The sequence below is a fragment of the Periophthalmus magnuspinnatus genome, chromosome 6 (genome assembly GCF_009829125.3).
Source record: "Periophthalmus magnuspinnatus isolate fPerMag1 chromosome 6, fPerMag1.2.pri, whole genome shotgun sequence".
Taxonomy (NCBI): Eukaryota; Metazoa; Chordata; class Actinopteri; order Gobiiformes; family Gobiidae; genus Periophthalmus; species Periophthalmus magnuspinnatus.
The window spans coordinates 14753353-14779005 of record NC_047131.1 but is presented as its reverse complement, the minus strand read 5'-3'; the positions used below and the strand labels follow the sequence as shown (position 1 = coordinate 14779005).

Below are 25653 nucleotides of genomic sequence, written 5' to 3'. Positions count from 1 at the left end.
ACTAAGAATCAAGGAAAACCAACTGACACTATCCCACACATGTGATTCTCTGTCATGGTGCATTTTCAAGAGTTAAAAAACAAACAAATGGTAGGCAGATACATCCACTTTTAGTTTTGCTCTGGTTTGGGATGTGTATTAGATGGGTATGGATTTATGCCAGAACCATAGACTGTATATATAAATGGACCTAGCTAACCTGCTAGCCGTCCCGTTCCAAATATAAAGTAATCATGGGCATGCTTCATTGACTTTGGCTCCAATTCACTTTACATTGAAAAATTGGCCCCCCTATCTCTGTAACTACTGCAGTGAGCCTCGTCATTTTGGTCTTAAAATGTTCATATTAACCAGACTTTTTTTATTTTGCTATTGTGTCTGTAAATCAAGATATGAACATCAGTAATAGACAAATCAGGTGCCTTCTTTCCTTGAGGTCGCTCCCGCCAGCTTTAGTAACAGGCTTGACTGCGTTGCTAAGCACAGAAGGGGCATTAGCTTCATCAGCCTCGCACTGGATTGGCTCTTTGGTTGCAGAATTCCAAATATGGAACTCGGCTCCAAATTCGCCTCTATAACTATAACCTTGATGAGCTTCATCTGTCTGAAGCCAAATGCTATTGGTGACGTAACACTCACTTAGTGCACTTCTTTACACAGTCTATGGCCGGAACACTATAGAAAGTTCCTAGGCACAGTTTTTCCTCAGCTAAATGATCTTCAGTGGACTGTATCAACTTTGTAGGTCTTATAATTCAGGTATTGTTCAAGCACTGCTCCCTGAATAAAATTTAAAGTGCCTATATTATGCTATTTTCTGATATATGTTATAATGTAGTTTCTTCATCAAAAACATAACTGGTGTTGTGTTTTGTTTCATTGGATTTTGTTTTCATTCACACGTGTTTAACACACAAACCCTGCATTCTTCTCTCAAACAGAAAACACTCCACCTTGTGATGTCATTTGGTAATACAAGAAGTGCTCCCCTGTGTTTTTAAACTCATCTTCACTAGATTGGGTGATTTCAGCCTTGGAATTACCAATCTCTAGAGAGCTAAAGGTAAAACATAGATATTAACTACCGCTACATAACATCGCAAGGTGGAACAGGGCATTTTGAAGTACACAGATTCTGCGTAATTTGTCAGTTGTACAGGTCTGATCCATAGTAAAAGCTAAAATGAAATCTGTCAAGTGGACAGTGGTAGAAGTGAAGATGTTTCACTGCTCATCCAATTCTTCAATTCTGGTCAGATTGCTGGTGGACACTGTAGCTACAAATAATTTCTCCAGCTTCTGTAACCAGTCAAGATCTGGAACCCTTTACTGCACATATTAATGCTGTGGATCCAAACATCAAGTCCACATGGGAAGAGGCCAAGGAGAACAAACTGGCCTTCTTAGATCAGAGAAGGAAAGGTAACTTTTCCCTACACAGCTGGTGTGTCTGGAAAGCTTCAGAGATTTTCAGACAGTATGAAATTTCAGTGTATTTCTAATCTACAAACACTATAAGACAGAAACTGGTTCACCCAAAGGACAAAACCCAGGGCCATAAACAAAGCAATGTGGTCTAGTTCATTCAGTGTAGTGAAGAGTGCAGTGAGCGTTACATTGGAGAAACTAAACAGCCACTCCATAAGAGAATGTACCAACACTGTCACAAGAGCTCCTCTGGACCCCAGTCCGCTGTACATCTCCATTTCAAAGCCACTAACCAGTCCTTTGAAGATAGTGATGTTCAGATCTTAGCCAGAGAAAAGAAATGGTTTGAGAGAGGAGTTAAAGAAGCAATTTTTGTTGGGAAAGACAATCCTTCCTTGAACAGGAATGGGGGCCTTAGACATCATCTTTCCCCCACCTATAGCTCCATCCTCAGACCCAAAGCAAACAAAGGAAATAAAGAGAATAATAGAGTTAGCCAGGAGGCCAATAGGTGTGGAAGCATCCATTAGGAGCTGAATGAATATGCTAAGTATGTCTCAGGCACAGTGCTAACTTAGGGTAGCTCAATAGACCTAGCCTACATACAGAAACTGTAAACAATAGCTGTTTCCAGTTTCAGTGTAGTTAGCTCCTCCCTTCAGATATAAGGCAGTGTCCAACAGCAATCTGAACTGAAGAAGTGTCTTCATTCCTACAACTTTGTGTCCAGTTGACAGATTTTACTTTTGGCTTTTACTATAGAAGTAGACAGAATAATAAACCAGATTTACTTAAAAATGTGTGATGTATGACCTTTAAATGTATATATTGTCCATCCCTTCATTAAAGATACGATATTATGCTACTCTAACATCTTTTGGCATTTTAGATTGTTATCTCATTTCCTCATCAAAAGCATAGCTGGAGTTGAGTTGTGTTTTGTTTATGTGCGAGTCATTTTTCATATTTGGTTGGACACCCTCTCTGTAACAGAAACACATATTCCCTCCTAGGAAAACTATGTTCCTCTGCGTTTTTAAAGTCCATACATCATTTCTGCGCTCATACTAGCAGCCACTGTTTTTGGGTCATTTATACTATCTCAAATTACTGTTGCCAGCAGATGGCAACAGTATCATGTAAATTAGAAACTTTTACACTGCTTACACTTTTACATTACTTACAACTTAGATTATGTCTGCTGCCCTCTGCTGGCAACAGTGTGAAGAAGATAGAGAAGAAGAAGAAGAAGATTACATGTATTTTTATACTATTTTCAATCATTTCAATAATGTCTTCTCAATCTTTTTTCCACCAAAATGATTTAATACAAGTATATTGAACATTTCCTCTGCAGGAAAAGTGGGAGTGAACCATTTTCATTGGTGAGAATAGCCTATTATTCAGTAATTACAGTAATAAACATTATTAATATTATTATTAATATTATTATTATTATTATTATTATTATTATTATTATTATTATTATTTCAGAAATAATTACAAAACAATTTCTTTATTTCTTGCCACTGTAGAAGTATTTTTTATGTAATTTTCAAACATGTAATTAACTCTACTATTAATGGAGAAATTCCATAAAAAAATTTGCGATTACATATGCAATTAATACTTAGCTTACAAAAGTGACTTCTATAACACTTTTGTGAGATAGATTAGATTATATTGTCATGGACAGAGAGGATTATTAAAAATCAAGTTATAGAGCTTTGTCAACAAGTGACAAAAGCTTTATATTGTCTAAATGAAACTAGTTGAAAATTTGTGTTTCTTACTCTGCTCCTTCAAATATGACTAAGTTTGTTTCTTTTTAGTGCCTATCTTTTAAAAACAATATATTTCGTTTTTTATTTAATTTAATGTTTTCTTATTCCATTTACATTCAATTCAAATTATAAATTAAATGTTACTTCCCAACAGTAGTTTTCCCAAATACTTTTTACTCCTACTTGAGTAATTATTTGAATCACTAGGCTACTCTGTACTTCTACTTGAAGTAACGTTACTCTTACTTGAGTGCAGTTTTTGGTCAGCTCTACTCTACTCACATCTGCTTTTAGATTATTGTTTTTATTGAAATTAATATCTACCCACGCATCCACTGGTAAAGTTTAAAAATTTGGATACGTTACTTGGAACTAAAAAAACAACAACTATGGCCTTTAAATAGTTTATCTCTTCTGAAATATATTCTTACATTGCACAGCAGATCAAAAACTTCAAATGAACAAACTTTCCCATGATCTTTCCTATTTATTTAGCACATTAGACCCACGTGTTGGCTCTTCTACCGCTCACATCATCCAGTCTTCTCCAAGCCAAATCACACCGCGTCAAAACCCCGTCAAAACTTGCCACTTTGCAGTTTATTCTCGCGTTCATACTTACCCGCAAACATGGACATGACGAGCAATCCCAAAACAAGCGTGTAAATCCACATTGCGTCAGCCCAGGTCATCGTACGTGAAATAAATAAATAAAACAACGTAAAAAATAATAATAATAATAGTAATATCAGGAGTGAGTGAGACTTGCGTGGAGCCTGCAGCGGTCGTGCGTAGGACTGGTCGCTCCACACTGCGCGGAGGATGCCACTCGTCTCCTAAGTAAGCTCCCTCCTCCTCCTCCTCCTCCTCCTCCTCCTTCTCTCTCTCAACTTTCCCTCGCTCGCTTCTATCTGGCCCATCTCTCTTGCGTCGTTTCGTTGGTCAGCACGCGTCACCGAGCCTCGTAATTGGCGTGAAAGTCGAAGGAAATCCACTCCCGTCAGTCCAGGAACTGCCGCGTCGTTTATGCTAGCCATGTACACGCGAACATGGGTAGCTAACATGAGTAGGATTACGCGCAGCCAAAACAACAGCGTGTAAAAATAAAACATGTTTAAGGCATGCTGCAGCCTCCTATGCGATGACAGTCTGATTTTCTTTAGTCTTTAACCAAGTTGCAACAGTCTATCCGCATTAAAACGATGTTGGACTTGTGTTTTGTTCATACGTTTAGCGTCCTGTCGTCACGTGCGGTCTTTATACGTATATACCTGTCGCGATAATTACTAGGCTATGTCGACCTTTGACCTCTCGCAGATTCCGGAAGTAAATCCATTCATTTTTCCCATAGACTTTTCGAAAAAATCTTCCTTTTTGAAGTTTTTGAACTTTTTTAATATAACTTAATATATTATTATTATTATTATTATTATTATTATTATTATTATTATTATTATTATTATTATTGTCAATGGCATCTTGAATACAAGAGAATAGAGATTACTCAAACATGCATGAATCACTCTGAATACAACTTTGACAGAGTGACTTTGACAGATTTTCTCCATTTATTTGAGCAAAACTTCTCCTGCTCCAATACAGACATATTGTATAAGCAGCTCTCCAGGTCCAAATAACTCTGCTGTGTGCTGTTTGTGTGCGTCTAATTAGAAAGCATTTTTTGGTCAGAGATCAAAATCAGAAGTTGTGGTTGGCATGCTAGTTGTTGTTAGCATTACTGTGACAGCGAAACACCACTCTGGTATCTGAAAATTGTGAAAAGTGTTTTTAAACTCATCACTGTGAATAAACTGTTTAAAATAAACTACAACTGTTTTTCACATTTTAAAAATCAGCACTTAAAAAAATAAATAAATTAATAAAATAAACACTGCTGTTCCATATAATTTTTTTTTCCATTCCAGAGACAGTGTAAATTAATTATGCTGTAAAACAGGGGCAATAAGATTCTTCTGATGCACATTATGTCATAGACTTGAGAGACAAATGAGTTTGAAACATAATATGAAAGTTTAACAGTAGTTTGGAATATTGAACAATTGACTGGGTAAATTCTGTAATGTAATATATTGCCTAATAACAGACATGCGCCGTCACCCAGAGTAGGTCTGCCCATAATTGTTCTCATTTTAACCAACCTATTCATCATAAATGTCACTTATAGGTAATAGATGATGGTCCTGAACATTATTATTATATATATATTTTTTTTAATTAAGGTGTAAACATTGATGCTGCAAGATTGCATTAGCTACTGCTTGCTACAAACACTTGTTGCCCAGGCCCCAGCTGCACAGTTCAGTGTGAAAAGCCGTTTTTGGAGTTGACGTCATAATCTTACCATCTGGGCTACTCCAAGCTCCTCAAGTAAGTAGCCTAATTGTGACCAAGATCTTGGGTCAGGATCTGGGGATGAGTCCCCAGTACCAACTCAGTACAAAACAGAATTTGGATACTGTTATGAATATATCTATATGTCAATGTCCTCAGTCTTTGAAATGTTAGAGGCATGCAGATACAGAAGTGTGGGATAGTGTCCTCACAGCAAGATTGTTCTGGGTTCAATTCCTGGGTGACCTGGGCCTTTCTGTGTGGAGTTAGTATGTTTGTCTACATGTTTGTGTTTCACCCCATTAACTCAAAACATGCACCATAGGTAAAATCCTGCAGATAAAGTAGTGCTGACCAAGACTAACTCAAGATCTAGAAATGGGTCCCTGGGCAATGTACTTTAAAGGCAATGAAGTATGGGCCAAATGTAGAAGACACATTTCTATACAGGACATTAAAATGTACCTTATCCTGACTAGTCTCAAGTCATTTTAACTTGTACATTGCTTGAGCAGATTTCTTAAACATGGACTATGCAGCTTTTCTGGTGGTGTTTTCAGGATGTGTGCCACCAGGTTGTCTCCAAGGAAATGTAAATGCTCTGCCTGGAATGTTCCAAAGTATGGCAGTAAACATGCATTTTTGAGCAAAACAAACACCCAAAATGAACAAACTGGTAGACTGTCATACTGTTGAACATATTAGTCAAGGCAATGATATCTCCATGACAGAGGTTGGTCATACGCAGTTACATTTCCTTAAATAGATTTATTTCAGTAACTTTTTTAATAAATTGTACTTGTACTCAGAGTACTCTTCTAACATACTTTTACAGCTACTTACTTTTACTTGAGTAGTAGTTCTTCAAATACTTCTTAACTCTTACTTCCTTACTACTCTTACTACTCTTGAATCATTTCTTGGACACTACTTTTCACTTGAGTAATACTATTTTGAAGTAACATTACTCTAAAATGTTTGGCTACTCTACCCAACTACATAGTTTTAATTTTAAATGCAGTTGAGTGCTTTATTCTGTATGCATCCATGTCTCTCTGTCTCATTTCCAACCACTCAATTGATACGTCCCATGTCCTGGTCCAAGTCCACTCAGCAGTTGGAGCATATTGGCAGTGCTGTCGATGGAGGAAACTCATAGGGCATTGAAAGCTTAATATGAGGCTGACATTTCACTGAAGTTAATCCGGTGGGCGGATGATGACCTGCCGAGGCAAATCCATCTGTCTTCACTTGGGGTTTACAACAGGCGAAATAAAACCATTTTGCTAACATCTGATGGACCTATCACAGATCCTGAGATATTACAAGGGATATGTTGAAGGGGGGGTGTTTCACTTCTACAGGGTATTAAGTGCTAAAACTTAACATTTAGATCACCATGTAACCTTTTATTGTTTTAAAATGCTATACTCGCCGAAAACAGTATGTCCACCTTGAGTCTCCCCTCCCTTCAGGGCACTGTCACAACACAAGCAGTGTGACTACTGTACATTGCGTCAGGTTTGTCAAGTTGTTGTGTAAAGTTTTGTATTATGTTTTTGTATATTTATGGAGACTTGTCCTGTGGGAGCATGGATGACGTAGTCTTGTGGGCTGAGCATTGCACAGAACAGCTGACCATAAGGAGGATTCAAATAGTGCGGGGAGATTGCTAAATTACTGAAACATGCGTGAATCACATGTAAAACCTCTTCAGGCATGCTTTTGATGAGAGAGCAATGTTATAACATGGTAGAAAGCTGAAAAAAACATCAAATTTTTACGCAAACATTTGGGGATTTTATAACCTTGATCATGTTTTTAAATAAAGCTGTAATTTAACCCTTTTACATATTTTTGCTTCATGTTAATGTTAAGGTACACTTTATTGTCCCTGTATAGAAATGTCTCCTCTGCATTAAACCACTTCTTCATTTCCGCTGGGACAAGCTGTCAGGAGCAGTGGCCGCCGCAGAGACCCGTCTTTAGATCTTGAGCTTAAAGGTCCTATATTATGCAAAATTGACTCTTGTGAGCTTTAAACCATGTCAGAATGCTATTACCTCATCAAAAACATACCTGGAGTTGTGTTTTGTTTCATTCACACATGTTTGAGTAACCGATTATTATTAATCTGTGTACATCTCCAAAGATCAAAATGTTCCATTCCACCTTGTGATTTCATGTAGTGTCGTTCAGTAGAGATTTGCAGGGCGGAAATCATCCAAATGATACTAGTGAAGATGTATGGAGTTTAAAGACACAGCAAAGAACTCAGCTTAAATATGCATGATTTGTGTGTCACAGAACAACATTATAACATAGATCAGAAAGATCGTAATATGTGCCTTTTTTTTGGGCTCTTTGTGCTTTTCCGAATACACATTACATGAAATAGTTAAACCTGAACTACTAAATGTTTCCATACACATTTTTAGCCAGAAGAATAACACATCTTGCTGGGGATGTCAGAGGAGCGCAGTGAGTAATCTAAGTGTGGTTTCCTGATAACACCAGTGTTATAGCTCTAGGCCTTAAGCTCTTTTCATTTGTCAGTATTTATCTGTTATCTTTAGTGTGTGACTGAATCTGTCCCCTTTCCCTCATGAAATCCTGGCTGTGTGAGTCCTTGCTGGTGATTGGAGGACTGTTTTCCCGCTTAGTCAATCCTTTGGCTCACCTGCAGCCACCTCCACTACTTAAGGAGATCCAGCACACCTACTCGGGGCTGCTGGGCTGTATGACCAGTATGCTGGTCTATATGTGTCACTTGTTTGTCACTGTGTCTAACTTTGTGTGTGAGACACTAGTTTAGTTTTTGTGTTTGTTCTTTTTTTGTCACTCGATTCTGTTTGTAGGCTATGTGACTCGTGTTTGTTTTGGGACACTTGTGGTTTGTTTTTGTGTTACGTGTCCCTTAGTTTTTAGAGATTTGTTATTTGTTAGATTGTTATTTTTAATTTCTTATTTTAGGTCCTTTTGTTTTATATATTTACATGGATATTTTTGTCTACTTTTGTTACTTTGCCTTTTACAACCCTGTGCATTAAATTACTTCTTTATTCCACCATTTTTCCATCTGTTTTTTGTTACTTCCCTATCCCTAGCTGAGCTGGGTCCTAACAACCACAGTCACTGTCTGCTGTAATAACCATAGCTGAGTCAGACTCTCTCTGAACCAGGAATACACACAAGCATTGGTTTAAGACGCTATGAGGACCAGAGCAGTACAGCAAGTCTGAGTAAGATCCATAAAACTATACCCATAAAACAAAATCAATATGAGGATTTCAGTCGGGAGATTTTGTGATCATGTTGTGGTGTTCAGGGTGCAAGGATAGTAACCTCTAACTGCTTGTCTCTACAAAGATGTTATTGCTTTGCCTTGGGATTAAGGAAGATATATTGTGCTTCTGTCTGCTATATAGTTATAATCTATGACACCTGTGGATCATTATGTTATACAGGGGGTCCATAAAGCCTCTTTACAGTTTAAAATTTAATTACAAAGGCAAGTGGTAAGATATGTTAATTAGATTTGTTCTATTGGACTCAGTGGTTAAAAATGTTTGTAATCACATTGGGGTCTGCATGTTCGTGAGTTCCTCACTCAAACATTTCCAGACCGTTGGATTGAAGGGATGGACCAATTCCATGGCCACCATGTTCACCAGATATCACACCTCTGGATTTCTTTCTATGGGGCTATGTTAAAGACATTGTGTTTCAAACGAAGCTACTGCACTTTACTTTACTGAACTAAAGCAAAAGATACAGATGTGATTGCAACCATTGATGAGGCTCTGCTACAGCAAACATGGCAAGAAATCCAGTACCATCTTGTGCTTCGTGCAATTAATGGTGCCCATACGGATGTTATAAATGTTTTAAATTGTAAGAGACTTTATGAACACCCTGTATTTATGTTATTTTTAAATCGCTATATTAATCTAAAATGCCTTAATAAAAGAAACAAGTCCACTGGCGTCCGCATAATAAGGTAAGTGAGGAATAACACTGGACCACTGCAAACAGTTTAAACTTTAAAATGAACTAGTTCTGTTTTTCAAGGTTTTAAGGAGCCTTTAAAGATCAAGTTTGCATAATATGTCTCCTTTAATAAATGTGAAGAATCTGCTCGGATGAGACTCTTATTTGAGCTTTGTCTAGTTTGACTGAACTGAACCTTTTGTAATGTAAAACCCAAATGTTGATTCTTGTTTTTGTTCGATGGCTCTTCAGAAATAGTAGATTGTTATCTCTCCAATGTGGTGTACCAAAGCCTTAAAACAAAATCCCTCACTGCCCTCAGGACCTCCACAGAGTGACACGTTAAATATTCAAACCAGGCAAACCACTCACTGTCTCTTTAACCAGAGCGGCTCTGAACCACTGTTTGGAAGAGGATCCTCACAAGTCCATGCGCGTCCTGGTTCTAACGTGAGCTGCAGGTTTCTGCTCTGTTCAGATCCTTTACACCTCAGAAGGAACCGACCAAGTGCATGAGACCCTTGGTGTAACTGTATTTTGTTTAGCTGAAAGGCCCATATTACAATATTTTGTTATAATGTTATTTCTTTGTCAAAAACAATCCCAGTGTTGTGTTTGGTTTCATTCACACATGTTTAACACACAAACTCTATATATTTAGGCTGAGTTCTTCTCTCAAACATAAAATTCTCTGTTCCACCTTGTGATGTCATGTGGTAATACAGGAAGTGCTCCACTGTTTTTAAACAACACACACCTAGAATCATTTGGACGGTTTTAGCGCTTGAACTGCCTATCTCTACTCCAAGTATGTTTTGTGTACCTTATGTGAAAGGTAGCAACATTATACCATGGTTTAAAGCTCTACAAGAGTCAATTTATTTCTTTTGTTTTCTTGAATGTTGTTTCCTTTAAAGGTTATCTTTTTCTATGTGGCCTTTCACCTTTGTCTCCTCTCAGTACACTCAACATGAAGCCTGCTCATTCTTTCACACCCACACATCCACTGAAAACAAGAAGAAAACAATGTCTTGCCCAAGGGCACTGTGCCTGAACTGCAGACTGTTAGGCAACACTCTCTGTCGTTGTGCACATGTTCAGTGTTTATTAATGGTTAGCTTTGCATTACACCTCATAGTTTCTCAATTTGTTTTGTCTCATCTAGCAATTATCTGGAATTACTGCTTTCAAGTTGGATATTCAGATAATGGAGCAAATAAATAACCTGAAAAACGTATGTCCATCCCTTACACATTATCTTAGCTGCCTTGAAATGTGTCTGTTCAAAACATCAGTAAATATAAAGCCTGGATCTGCTGGTTCAATGAAAATGGAGAGATTTTGTATTAATCTAAAAACAGTGACAGGTAGTGTTGAAACTGTAGTGATGGCATTTTGTAGACTGAAATAGTGTGAGAACGGAATTCCCAAACCCACCGCGTTTTACCCCCAACTTGGATTTAACAAGAAATCCAAGATATTCCAGAAAACCTTTATACACTATATCACTTTCTTTACTTTTTAAACCAATTTATGTCCATTATTTTAGTCAATCTGTGCTTGGTTCACTAGGGAAACAGTTCTGAAATGTGAACCTCCATAGCATCCATATGTCACTGGTTATGATCTTGAAATGTCCAGAACGGTTAGCAGGAAATGATCATGGCATAGAAAAAAAATTGCATAGTGCAGTCCCATCTTCTGTGTTATCATGTATATACTAAAGAGGGGGTATTAATTGCTGACAGAGTACATATTTAGATCAAGATGAGAACATTTATGCCACGGTAGGTTAACTGTAGGAGTTTTAGAACCTACAGTATACTGCAGAAACGCCAAATGTAAGAGCAGAAGTCCAGTTGCATCCACTCAATAACAAAGCTAATCTGTAAATCCTGTTATCATGAAGTTGCAACCAAAGTCTCTAACATGAGATCCAACTACATCTTCACGGGTATTATCCATTGCTGTTTAACCAAGTAACGGTAACAAATAGTGTTCCATCCTTAGAAAGTCCAGAAAGTGTCATAAGGCTCACGAAACAAAACACATGTGCTTTAAGTGCTCTACTTTTGATGTAAGCAATCTGAAAGTGAAAGTATTAAGTGAAGCAGCTTGAAAAGCATGTTGTGTATTCTCAATGCACTGCACAATGCATCTGAACCAACTAAGAACACAAGCTAATTTCGCCAGGTAATGCATTAGACTATTCTAGCCTGTGGATGTTGGTGATGACAGCATGGGACCCTGGGAGCTGTAAACACAAGATACCGTGTCAGAGATGGTGCTTAAATAAACAGTATCTTCCTGTTGTGAGAGCAGCTTCTGAACTGGTGGAGGCTAATTGAGATGTGCCGACAGCTCCGGCAAGCACAAACAAACCATGTGTCCGTGCAAACAGTTATACAGCTCTGATAAAGCTCAGAGGAACCAGGGGGACAGAGAGAAGAGCGGGTCTAACATGGAAGTCACTCCCGGGCTCAAAATAGGCTCCTAATAAACAACATGCGCAGAAGTATCAGTAACAGTAACATCTGGACCAAGTGTGGAGATACCACGCTTCCGGAAAACTTGTGTTGTGTTATTACTAATTGGCTAAATATAGATTTTTATTGGAAGTTCATTTGGGACACATGGGGACTGAAATAGAACAAAATGTTAAAGGATGATTTCTGGGCATATGAATGAATTGCGATAGTTTTGTGTAAAATTGTCAAAAACTAAATTGGTCCATTTTAAACAATTTACAGCTGTCCAAATGAACAGAGCTGAGATTAATATCACAGTAAAGCTATATTAGCATGCTAACAGCACACTTCCTGCTTTATGAACAATAAAACACGTTATAATTAGATGTAGACAGCACACAGCGTTCTCCTTTTCACTCTAAGGGCTGATTTTACAATATATCTGTACTGGGGTCACTGAGTTTACTTCATTGCGTGGTGCATTGTGTAACCCAGGGGTGTCCAAACCTTTTTGACCGAGGGCCGCATACTGAAACATATATGAAGCGGAGGGCCACAGACCAGTGTCGATACTGGGAGTCACATGGTGCATGTAACACAGGTTTGATATTGAGACATTGTACCTTTAATAAGACTTGGAAGATTATTTTTAGGTCTGTGTCACAAAGCAATGTGATGTTCTTCAGGTTATAGAGGTAGAATCGCTTCAATTTGTAGCAAAAAATCTGATTAATTGGGACAGTTTAGGAGGAGGCATGAGGGCCAACAAAAATTGGTCTGAGGGCCGCATTTGGCCCCTGGGGCGTAGTTTGGACAGCCCTGGTGTAACCTGTCTGGTGCCTTGAAGATGTTCCACAGTATAGCATTAAACATATCTATTTTTTGGAGCCATGCAGGAGCCTCTCAACCGCAGAAATCTCAACCTGAAATAGTGAGACTTTGACCAAGATACTTGTTTTACACTCTAGTTGTTAACTAAAACAAAATCTTGAAAGGTTTACTCCATGGACTAAAATCGCTGGTTAGGTTATTGCATGAGAAACTCGAATGCAGGAGAAGAACACTACTGCGTGAGGTCGCTGGGTTGTTCTGGTATTGGACTATAGGCTAAACTATAGACACGCGCCATTGAGCCTGACTCACTGACTCAAAATAGCAGCCATGTTTAAACCTCGGGGATTGGGTCACACACTCAACAGTGACTTAGGTTGGTACCAGCTGAAACCTTCATGATAATTTGTGATTTGTGATTTTTGTGGACCAATGTTAAAGGTCTCCGTGGAGATATTTTTAAATTATGAATTGCTATGACAGCCATCCTCATCTATCATCACTGTAAAAGTCTTAGCTGCTGACTTCATTTGTAGTCACACATGAAGCTTACATTCCCATAAAAAAAATTCCCAATTGGTGCCATTTCCTATTCCCCTGACACTTCTCATGTTTATGGGTGTTGATGTGAACTTTGGGAACAATTGATTGACGAAATGGCTTGGTCTGCTTGTGTTTCCGCACTAATCATAACTGTTTGGGTAAAACATCCTCTACTCTGCGTTCTCATAAAGTCACAATGCATTTCAATGGGCTCCCGACACTACAGCTTTCAAATGCTCCACAAGATACATATGAGCAAATATAGTCTGTTTATATAGTAAATTTTATATTCACGGACGGCCTATTTTCAGCTATTGTCTCCAAATCTGATAAGAATATATATTTGTGTGTGGGTTTTCCTGAATGTATAGACATATTTATTAAGGCGAGACACTACCATGGATCTACAATTAGACCTGGATAAGACACTCCCCTTATGTCCCTGTGTGAGATCGACTAGTGGCCGCTCCATAGGTACTGAAGCTCCCGGGAACTCTGACTCAGAAAGATTTCGTCCATGGAGCACAATGGATTTTATGTGGGTTCAAACTGTCCATGTTCAGCTGACAGGGCATTCATAGGTTTCACAAAAGGTTGGATTTAGTAGGGGTCTTCTCTATTTTCACAACATGAACTTAAAAAAAATGTAAAAATGTATCCTCAAAGAGCCTAAAAGATTAACCCTTGGCCCACTCTGAGCACACACTGGCGTAACTTATGCTCTTCCTTTATGATGGCTCATTCATACATGAGACACCCACACTTGTCCAACTATAAGCGTCATTATTTTGAACTGTTTTGAGGAATGCAGAGATTGCATGTCGGTGTTGACCAATCGAACATCAGAACACGGCACGCATGTCAACACACAGCTCCACACTCAGCAGATGGCACACAACATTCTCCTTTTCACTCCAAGTTCTGCTTTTACAATCTCTGTACTGTACTGAGGTAACTGAGTTTACTTGAAAATTGGGACACTGTGTAAACTGTATGGCGCCTTGGAGATGTCCCACAGTATAGCATTAAACATATCTACCGTTTTTTGGAGAGACGCAGGTCAGAACCTCACAACATTAGAAATCTCAACTTAAAGTAGTTAGTCTTTACACTGAGCCTGACTCACTGACTCAAACTAGCAGCCATGTTTAAACCCTGGGGATTGGGTTACGCACTCAGCAGTGACTTAGGTTGGTACCAGCTGAAAACCTTCATGATAGTTCATAGTTTGTGATTTTGAGACAGCGAAGCTTGTTGTCCAATTGCCATTATTTTGAACTATTTTGAGGAATACAGAGAGCACATGACGGTGTTAACCATGCATACATACACACACAGCTCCACACACTCCTCTCACAGAGCCGTTTACTGCCGATCTCGGGTCAATTTTTCTGTCTAACAGGAGAAATGAAGTGTACTGTGAATATGTAGGGTCGATCTGACTCCAGATAAGACAAGCAGTGAAGCTCAGCAGAAAGGAAATAAATCATGAATGAACACTTTATTTGGCACTCTGAAATAATCGTACAGTTGGCCCTTTTCGGAATTATCGATCGTATATCGTACAGGGGTCAAACTGGTCGTTTATCTGGCAACCCTGGAATGTTTCTGATATCACACAGGTGCCATTCCAGACTGAGGAAATAATGTGGAAGAAATTTTACATCAATGAGCACAGGCCACAGAAAACGGCACAACTCCATCTTTGGTTCATCTTCCAGATCTTATATATATGCAGCCACTTTTGGGGTTAATTTTACATCTAAATATGCTTCATTATATGTCAGAATCATTTTTATAACAAAGCTGTTGCACTTTAGAAGACTTCAACGCCTCTTAACTTTAATGTTGTAATATTTTATTCAGTTATTTTTAAATATTCATTTATTTTTACAGAATAATTTCCTTACTTCTATTTCTCCGCTCTGATTTATTGAGATTTTAACCCTAAAAGAACCAGACAAATTTCGATTTTTAAAAACATAACTATACATAAAACTACAGCATAGATTTGTTTTCTTAGATTTATTTCTGAAACTGCAGAGAACAATCCAATTTATATCTCCATACCTGTTTTGGTTTTTTTTTGTTTTTTTTCCCCTATTCACCTGCAGCATCATGCCTTAACACCACTTACTATACATTCATTTGAAGCTGACCTCACAGTTCGCACAGTTACTGATTTCAAAAATGCAATGGGAAAGATTATAGGGCCTGGGGATAGTTCTTTGATTCCCAGTGAAAACCAGACTGCCTTCATTTTTACATGTTATTTTATCAGCAACTTTCTGAGAAGGAACAACCAAACTTTGGCATCTGCATTTCTTGAATAGTTAACTACCCCCCGAACAAAGCAGGTAGTGTGGGGAATATATGTCAGGTCTTATATATGTCAGTAATGATATGTGTCTGTTGTGGGGCTTGAAAGCATTTAAAAATGCTGTATGGTTTCTTTTATATTACACACATTTTTAAATATATGTTATAATGTTGTATCATTATCATAAACCTGGACTTGTGTTTTGTTCCATTCACAAATTTTTATCTCACAAATTGTGCATATTTAGCCTGTGTTCTTGTCCCTAACTGGAAACACTCCACCTTGTGTTGTCATTGAGTGGTGATACAGGATGTGCTCCACTGTGTTTTTAAACTCCAAACATCCTCACTAGAATCATTTGGAAAATTTGCAGTCATGAATATAGTCTTTTTGAGGAGGTAACAATATACAACTAACAGACGTAAAAGCTCACATGAGTCAATTTTCCCTAATATAGGACCTTTAAAAAAGACATGCTATGCATTAGTGGCCAAACCTCCTTGTCAAGGCCTGATCTTGTCAGATTTTAGGAGCTAAGTAGAGCCGGACCTGGTTAATACTTGGATGGGAGACTGCTGGAAATACCGGGAGGTGCAGCCACAGAGGCAAAAACTGTTGAGTTGAGAATGTGGGAGTACTTCACCCACATTGTCTAGTGTGAAAGTGGTGTGTGCATGATGGCACAGATTGGTAGCCTTGCTTCTATCGGTCTACCCCAGGGCAGCTGTGACTGTAATAGTAGCTTACATTCACCGAATATAAAGTGAATGAATAATGCACAAAATTGTAAAGTGACTTTGAGCATTTGCAAAAGCGTTATATAAGGGTAATGTTTCAGTAAGCTCCCATTTATGGATTCGGTGTTAGTAGGCCATCTGCAGGAAACACTGGGAATGAACCACAAAAAAAAAAAAAAAAAGCTAGCTATGCGAGCAGTGTGACCGGCATGCAACTACAAGCACAAAGTTGTAATGAATGTGTTTTGGCGGCATTATAGCTCAGAGCGAGAGTATAGCAAAGATTTATGGATTTAAAAACAACACTGAAGGCCTCTGGATTTCTACCTGTGACGTAACAATCCGGGGAAGACTGAAATAGAGTTATTTCTGAGGCTCCAAGCAAGACAACCCCATAAACAAGAGTGAATGAAGTGAAATACAACTCCAGATATGTTTTTGATGAGGGAACAATGTTATAACATGGTTAAAAGCTCAGAAAAAGTCAATTTCGATTGATCTGTGTCTTTTAACTAAATGAATGTGACAAAATATTCTTTATTTTATATATATATATATACCATGACACCAGACCCCACCACATTGCAAATAATAAATAATACTACGCAAGATTTGGATATCATTTTATCCTTCGTGTCTTTTTGAACCTGTACATTTCATCCAGGCCATATTACTGTGTTTTCTGAACTTTTTTTTTATTATGTTGTTTCCTGATCACAAACATACCTGGAGTTCTGTTTTGTTTCATTCACACATGTTTAACACACAGACCCTGCATATTTAGGCTGATTTTTTCCCTCAAACTGAAAACACTTTGTTCCACCTTGTGATGCCATTTGGAAGGAAGTTCTCCACTGAGTTTTTAAACGCCACACACTTTCACTAGAATCATTTGGATAATTTCAGCCGTGGAATTTCCAGTCTCTGCTAAACAAAAGGTAAAAGGTAGCTGTTAACTACTGGAAAGACTAATAATAAAACTTAAACACGTCTGAATGAAACAAAACACATCTCCAGGTATGTTTGTGATTAGGTAGCAACATTCTAAAATTGCTTAAATCTAACAAGAGTCAATTTTGTGTAATATCGGACCTTTAAATCCAGCTCAATTAGAAACCATATAAACCCAAATGAATAAGTCTATATTACACATGTGACCAGGTTGTAATGTTGAAGGAGCTCTTTAAACCGACCCCTCAAGTGGTTTCCTTCTGTTTCATACATCTGCTAACAGTCAGCTCGTCTTGTCCTCCGCTCACTGCCAATTTAGCTCTCCATGACTCACGCACCACTAGAGAGAGGGAAAGGAGAGAGGGATAGAGGGAGAGGAGGGAAAAGGAAAGTGAAGGGGTGAGGGTTAGGAAAGGAAGGAGATGAGGGAGGAAGAGTGAGAGGAAATGGGGCAGGGGGATAGAGAGGAGAGTGTGGTCGAGACAGAAGAGGGATAAGGATAGATGGAGAAATGGGGGGTACAGAGAGAGACAGAGGAGTGAGAAGAAGGGAGAGAGCAGTTAGAAAGAGTGGAAAGAGAGGGAGGGGAGGACCAAGAGTGAGAGAGGATAGAGAAAGGAAAGAGGAGAGAGAGAAGCGGGGTAACAGGTAGATTGTAAGCATAAAGAGGGAGGGCATACAGAGTGAGAGGGAGGAGAAATATATAGAGAGAAAGGAGATAAGAGTGAAGGAGAAGTGATTACAGAGTGATAAAAACAGAGTGGAAAGGGGAAAGAGCGGGGGTTGACAAAGAGTAAAACAAGAGAGAGAAGAGATAGGCAAAATATGGGAAGATAGATGGAGAAAAGAAAGGGGAAAAAGTGATTACAGAGAAGGAGTTGGCACTACACTCAATGTAATTAAAGAACTTCACAGGGGAGAGTGGGCTTCCCTGGGGTACACACATGTTTGATCTGGCATGCTCCTCTGTCACTGCTCATATGTGTAATGGAAGCGTGGATGGTGAACACAGGGCCCACCGCACATGATTAGAGCCAAGCTGGACTGAGCCAGAGCAGATGAACGCACAGCTGGGTAAAGATTCTGGTGAAGGGTTGTAGAGGTTAGTGGAGGGTTGTGGGGTTCAGTAGAGTTTGCCGCTACGATCTTTGTGGAGTCGGAATGAAGCTCAGCCATATTAGCCCTTCCATGGTGATAGTAGTACATTTTGAGAGTGAATTGTGGAGGTTCTGAGCTTTCACATGAGGCCTGTCCATATACTGAGAATGGGAAAAAACATGTATGTGTCCTCTATCTGCAGGTTAAGGCACTGGCAACCCAGGTTTAGTTGTGATTGTTATACCTTTTAACCTTTAACTACTACTTGTACTTTGTGGTTGTAATATATATTGTTATTGTCCCCAAAGAAAAATTAGTCCTATATATCTGACCTATTGCACAGTACACATTTCAAAATAAATGTTTAGTTCTCTAATGCACTTATAACTCCAATTTTAAAATAAATAATCATCCCATATCTGTGAAATTATCATTGTTAGTCTTGTGAAGATGTGTGAATTTAAAATGTATACAAGTGTTAAAACTGTATTACTAAAACATGAATGAAACAGAACACAGCTTACCTTGGAAAAAGTCAATTTAACTCAATATAGAACCTTAACAAGGACAGTGACTAAGAGCTCGCGTGTCTGTACCTCCACAAGCCAAGATCTCAAGTTACCAGTGCATGTCCTCCAGGCCCCATTCACTTTAGAGCAAATTCACAAATCAGGCTCAATCTGGCTCTGGGTGGAATGCATCCCGTGGAGACTGCACTCACCTGGACAGAGTTTCGCAGGGTTACGGCTGCCAATCACTCTACGCACAAGAGGCTAAAAACTTCGAGAAAATGTCAGGAGGAGAAGTACCGAGCCAAGACCAGGGATTAGACAAGTGTGTGGTCATGTTTACGGCTTTGGGAAAGAAAGAAAAAACGTGGCATTTCCCGATGAGATGTGCCAAGATCGTACTCTCCGAGCGTCACTTTGTCTCCTGTCTTCTCTGTCTAGTGCCGGATTCAAGGTTGGCTGGGCTCGGTGCAGATGTCAGTCTCAAAGTGTGTGTCAGGAGAGGTGCCAGATCGTACGCAGCGCAGAGCCAGATTTGTATCTGCTTCTATAACAAAAGTGTGCTAAAGAGAGTGTATGGTTATAGACGATATTTGTGGTGGGAAAACAACATGTGTGCATGCTTAAGGATTGCAAAAAAAACCAACAACTTTATAAAACTGATTGTGAATGACTTGATTGTGATCTCTGGTCGTTGCCCTGATGAAGTCTTGTTAGAGTCTAAACATGCTGGCTGTCCATGCTGTAAAAAAGGACTTTTAAGTTTTCATACAACAGAGTGCCTTGGATCTCTTCTTTACTCGCCGGGATTCAGAACACACTTCTTCAGCACTTTATGAAGAAGATCAGAGAGTCACCAGTCACCAGTGAATCTGCCCATTTTCAGATGGGTATGATTGACAGGTGGATTAGCCAATCAGGGATCCAATCATCATCTGTATTGGAAAAAATAAATAAAAATAAAATAAGAAAATATCACAGGGGCTGATAAACAGATTTCTGCAGAATAAGGCACTAAACTCTGTTAATATGAGGTTAGAGGAATTAGATTTTATTTGTAAATGATGGGTGACCAATAAACTCATTTGTTTCGCATGTGTCACCGAAAAGAAACAAAGCTGACTGCACGAACACGTTTAAACGGGCTTGAGACTCAGCCGAGGGAGTGGGGACCAGACTGATATTAATCTGTATAAAATATACAGAGAGATATCATTCTGGATCTGCCAGGCAACTTGTTTAATGTTGTACACACACATTTTTTCATAACATGGTATGATATAATTGTTATTTCGGCCCGACGTTGCATGCAAATGCTCGTAAACATATTAGTGAACACTAGTGAATAGTGTTAATTTAATTGACTAAACATATTTTTGTCTATGGCAAATATGTAACCATAAAGTCAAAACAATGACTACATGTATTTTTGTTGACTAAATCTTGACTTGAGCTGTCAACTGATCACCACCTGGTGGTGAGTTGGATCCGCTGGCGGAGAAGGAAGCCGGACAGACCTGGCAGGCCCAAGCGTATTGTGAGGGTCTGCTGGGAACGTCTGGCGGAGCCCTCTGTCAGGGGGGTCTTCAACTCCCGCCTCCGGGAGAGCTTCTCCCTGATCCCGGGGGAGGTTGGAGACATGGACTCCGAGTGGGCCATGTTCTCCACCTCTATTGTTGATGCGGCTGCTCGTAGCTGTGGTCGTAAGGTCTGTGGTGCTTGTCGCGGCGGCAATCCCCGAACCCGGTGGTGGACACCGGAAGTAAGGGATGCCGTCAAGCTGAAGAAGGAGTCCTATCGAGCCTTGTTGGCTCGTGGGACTCCTGAGGCAGCTGATGAGTACCGGCAGGCCAAGCGTGCCGCGGCTCGGGCAGTCACAGAGGCAAAAACTCGGGGTTGGGAGGAGTTCGGGGAGGCCATGGAGGAGGACTATCGGACGGCCTCAAAGAGATTCTGGCAAACCGTCCGACGCCTCAGGAGGGGAAAGCAGTGCTTCACCAACACTGTTTACAGTGCGGGTGGAGAGCTGCTGACCTCGACTGGGGATGTTGTCGGGCGGTGGAAGGAATACTTTGAGGATCTCCTCAATCCCACTGTCACGTCTTCCGAGGAGGAAGCAGAAACTGGGGACCCAGAGGCGGACTCGTCCATCACCCTGGCTGAAGTCACTGAGGTGGTTGGCAAGCTCCTCGGTGGCAAGGCTCCAGGGGTGGATGAGATCCGTCCTGAGTACCTCAAGTCTCTGGATGTTGTGGGACTGTCTTGGCTGACACGTCTCTGCAACATCGCGTGGCGGTCGGGGACAGTACCTGTGGAATGGCAGACCGGGGTGGTGGTCCCTCTGTATAAAAAGGGGGACCGGAGGGTGTGTTCCAATTACAGGGGAATCACACTCCTCAGCCTTCCCGGTAAGGTCTATTCCAGGGTGCTGGAGAGGAGAATCCGACCGATAGTCGAACCTCGGATTCAGGAAGAGCAGTGTGGTTTTCGTCCTGGTCGTGGAACACTGGACCAGCTCTATACTCTCCATCGGGTCCTCGAGGGCTCATGGGAGTATGCCCAACCAGTCCACATGTGTTTTGTGGATCTGGAGAAGGCATTCGACCGTGTCCCTCGTGGTGTCCTTTGGGGGGTGCTCTGGGAGTATGGGGTCCGGGGCTCTTTGCTAAGGGCTGTCCGGTCCCTGTATGACCGGAGCAGGAGCTGTGTTCGCATTGCCGGCAGTAAGTCAGACCTGTTCCCAGTGCATGTTGGACTCCGCCAGGGCTGCCCTTTGTCACCGGTTCTGTTCATTATATTTATGGACAGAATTTCTAGGCGCAGCCAGGGGCCGGAGGGGGCCTGGTTTGGGAACCACAGGATTTCATCTCTGCTGTTTGCAGATGATGTTGTCCTGATGGCTTCTTCGAGCCAGGACCTGCAGCAGGCACTGGGGCGGTTTGCAGCCGAGTGTGAAGCGGCTGGGATGAGAATCAGCTCCTCCAAATCCGAGGCCATGGTTCTCGACCGGAAAAAGGTGGTTTGCTCCCTCCGGGTGGGTGGTGAGTCTCTGCCCCAAGTGGAGGAGTTCAAGTATCTCGGGGTCTTGTTCACGAGTGAGGGAAGGATGGAGCGTGAGATTGACAGGCGGATCGGTGCAGCGTCTGCAGTGATGCGGTCGCTGTATCGGTCCGTTGTGGTAAAGAAGGAGCTGAGCCGGAAGGCGAAGCTCTCGATTTACCGGTCAATCTACGTTCCTACCCTCACCTATGGTCATGAGCTTTGGGTAATGACCGAAAGGACAAGATCGCGGATACAAGCGGCTGAAATGGGCTTCCTCCGCAGAGTGGCCGGGCGCACCCTTAGGGATAGGGTGAGGAGCTCGGTCACACGGGAGGAGCTCGGAGTAGAGCCGCTGCTCCTACACGTTGAGAGGAACCAGCTGAGGTGGCTCGGGCATCTGCTCAGGATGCCTCCTGGACGCCTCCCTAGGGAGGTGTTCTGGGCATGTCCCACCGGGAGGAGGCCCCGGGGAAGACCCAGGACACGCTGGAGGGACTATGTCTCTCGGCTGGCCTGGGAACGCCTTGGGGTCCCACCGGAGGAGCTGGAGGTCGTGTCCGGGGTGAGGGAAGTCTGGGAGTCCCTGCTTAGACTGCTGCCCCCGCGACCCGGCCCCGGATAAGCGGAAGAAAATGGATGGATGGATGGATAATAATATAAAAAATAACACTATAAAAATTGCATTCTCTTTCTCTTACCATGTTCTCCTGAAACGCTTATGCTACCCTGAAAATGAACTGGACTTTTATCTCGTGATGGAAAAAACTGTGACTTCTGATCTCTACTCCTACAGGAACCCGACACATTTAGGGAAGTTTCGCTAACGGCCCAATTATCATCCGCAGCTTATGTAAACCACATCAGAGCACGCAGAGTTTACTTATAGGCTTTGATTGATTAGGCCTGCGGTGCTATGACCCAGAGGTTGCTTTGTTTTGCAGCTAAACTTGAAAGTGTAAAAATAGCATTTACTGGTAGCAGAGGATGTTTTATTACTATCAAAATAATGTTAATGAACTTTGCTAATGACCCAAATGGACCCAATGCTGGTACACATTGTTGACACAGGCCTGTACTCCTGCGTCACTTCTGATCATTACTGGAAAAAACTAAAAATGCAGCTGTACAAGAAGCATTTTAGCAGTGAGTCACGCTGAGTTAGACCAGAGACAGGACTATATGATACTATGGGGAACTGAATCCAAACACGACTCGGGTTTTAAAAACATAGAAGGACTTTAATGCCTTTTCCTTGGAGGGTTTTAAAAGATGCATTTAAAGAGGGGGTATTATGCAAAATCAGCTTTTTGGAGCTTTACCATGTTGTAATATTGTTCCTTCATCGAAAACATGCTTGTAGTGGTTTTAGACGTCATCCATGCATGTTTGAGTAATCTAGCGATCTCTCCCATGCCCTATTCAAACCCTCCTCTACGATGCTCAGCCCACAAGCCTACGTCATCCATTCTCCTGCATGGCAATTTTTCATAAATATACAAAGGCATGATACAAAACAATACACTATGACTTTACAAACCTGCAGTGATGCGCCATAGTTTCATTAGGGGGCTGATTGTGATATGAAGGGGGAGTGACTTAGCACAGAGAGCAAAGGGAGGGGGAAGTCAGAGTCTCAAAATGTTATGGTTTTCAGCGAATATAGGATTTTCAAAAAAATAAAAGGTAACATGGTGATCTAAATAGAAGCATAATACCCCCTTTAGGTAGAGATTTGACATAAATGTGTAAAAAAAATGTGTTGGTTACATAGCAGTGCGAGGATAAGGAGCCTGTTGGTTAGCATGTCTACATGTGTCTACACATGTCAGTATGTTGTTTGCAGGTGACTTTCTTCTGTCATTCAAAGATTTTTGTACACTTGGTTACGTAATTGGAAAAAAAGGTTGCAGGTTTAGTTGTTCCATGGGTTTTTTTCTTGAAGTTGTAGAAGAAAAATCGAATCTGTCAACTCAGGGCCGGCTCAACCTATAAGCAGACTAAGCCACTGCTTAGGGCCCCGAGGCCACCAGAGGGCCCCCAAGAGCCCATTCATTTATACTGAAAATAATGATTGAAAAGTTTTTTTTCTGAAAACTAAATGACACTCCGGTGTTTGTACTAGTCTAAATATCCCTCTTGAACAATTAGATGTGTTTTATTTCCAGTAACTAGTTATGTGCTTTTTGAGTCGGGCAGTGGTGTGGACAGCTACGCATTTACACCGGTGTGAAGGACCCTCCCCTTCAGGTGAGCTGTGGGTGCACTGAGGCAGAGGACATTTGAGTGAGTGTTTTACAGACTGAAAGACTAAAAGTTAGTGAAGTGAAGTTTATTTAAAGTACGGGACAATGTATGAAGAGCCCAGAGGAAGATCGTTTTCGGGGAACGACGGACTTTTCAGAGAAGACTCGAAATACGTCCCCACTTTACATCAGTGGATCTGCAGATAAAACAGTGAAGCTGGACGTGTATCATTTTGCAGACAGGACACACCTCAGAGAGACAGAGGACAGAGAAGACACACCTCAGAGCAGCAGAGGACAGAGAGGACACACCTCAGAGCAGCAGAGGACAGAGAGGACACACCTCAGAGCGACAGAGGACAGAGAGGACATACCTCAGAGCAGCAGAGGACAGAGAGGACACACCTCAGAGAGACAGAGGACAGCAGGTGAGTCCGTTTATTACACTGGTTGTTTTTGGTTGTGGCTCGTCCTTTTGTGGTAATTTATTTAGATAAGCATATGGCTTTAATATTCCCCACTTCCTCTTTGCAAAGTGCGCTCCGCGCTAACTGCTAACGCGCTAACTGCTAACGCGCCACTGTTAGCATAACAGTGACTGTTGTGTTATTTTACCAGGGCCACACTGTGACCAATGTGGACACGTTATACCTCTTTTTAAAGCTCTGAACGCGCTCTGTTCAGTCGCTAAATGTGTTTGTCAATTATATTACGATACAGCGCACGTACAAGCAAATAATCACCAGCGCCACTTAGCAACATTAGCATGCTACTATTGTAAACACGAGCACTGGGCTGATATCCTCTGTGAACTATAAAAACCTTTATAGTCCTAAATATTTGTATATTTCATGTGACACTCACATATGATTACAGCTGTGCTTAATGTGCAGAACAGTGAATGTGCAGCTTTATGTCAGCTCTGTGGAGAGATGAGCTGTGAGTCAAACAAGAAGCACAACAGCTACAGTGGTATTGGCAGCCCATTGACGAGTACGAGTGCTGGCACGGTATCTGTGCATCCCTACTCATAAATATGTGCATTTAGGCAAAATCTCGCATCCAAAGCCTGACAATAAACATAAAAATAATGTGATCCCAGAATCCTCTTATTTAATGTTCAGTCCAAATGATCTGATTATTATAAATCTGATGTTATGTCCAGGCTGTTTCTCTTATACAGCTCTTAACTTAGATCACTACTTGTACTTCTTGATTGATATGATTTTGAAGTAAGTGTACCCTTGCTTAAGTACATAATTTGGCTACTCTGTCCAGTTCTGCATTTTATGACATAAAGAACTGATAATAAATATAACCTCACTTTAGTCAACTAGAACACATTAAAATGCACCAG

At 40.7% G+C, this 25653-nt stretch overlaps 1 protein-coding gene across 1 annotated transcript in view; it reads right to left on the bottom strand.

The window, feature by feature from the left end:
- The window catches only part of LOC117372564 (hepatocyte growth factor), a 72779-nt gene extending 68834 nt beyond the window's left edge, over positions 1-3945 (bottom strand). Inside the window, exon 1 of the mRNA XM_033968384.2 lies at positions 3835-3945. Within this exon, the coding sequence (XP_033824275.1) occupies positions 3835-3904 (70 nt within the window). The 5' untranslated portion in view covers positions 3905-3945. The remainder of the gene's footprint in view (positions 1-3834) is intronic.
- Between the last annotated feature and the right edge of the window lie 21708 nt (positions 3946-25653).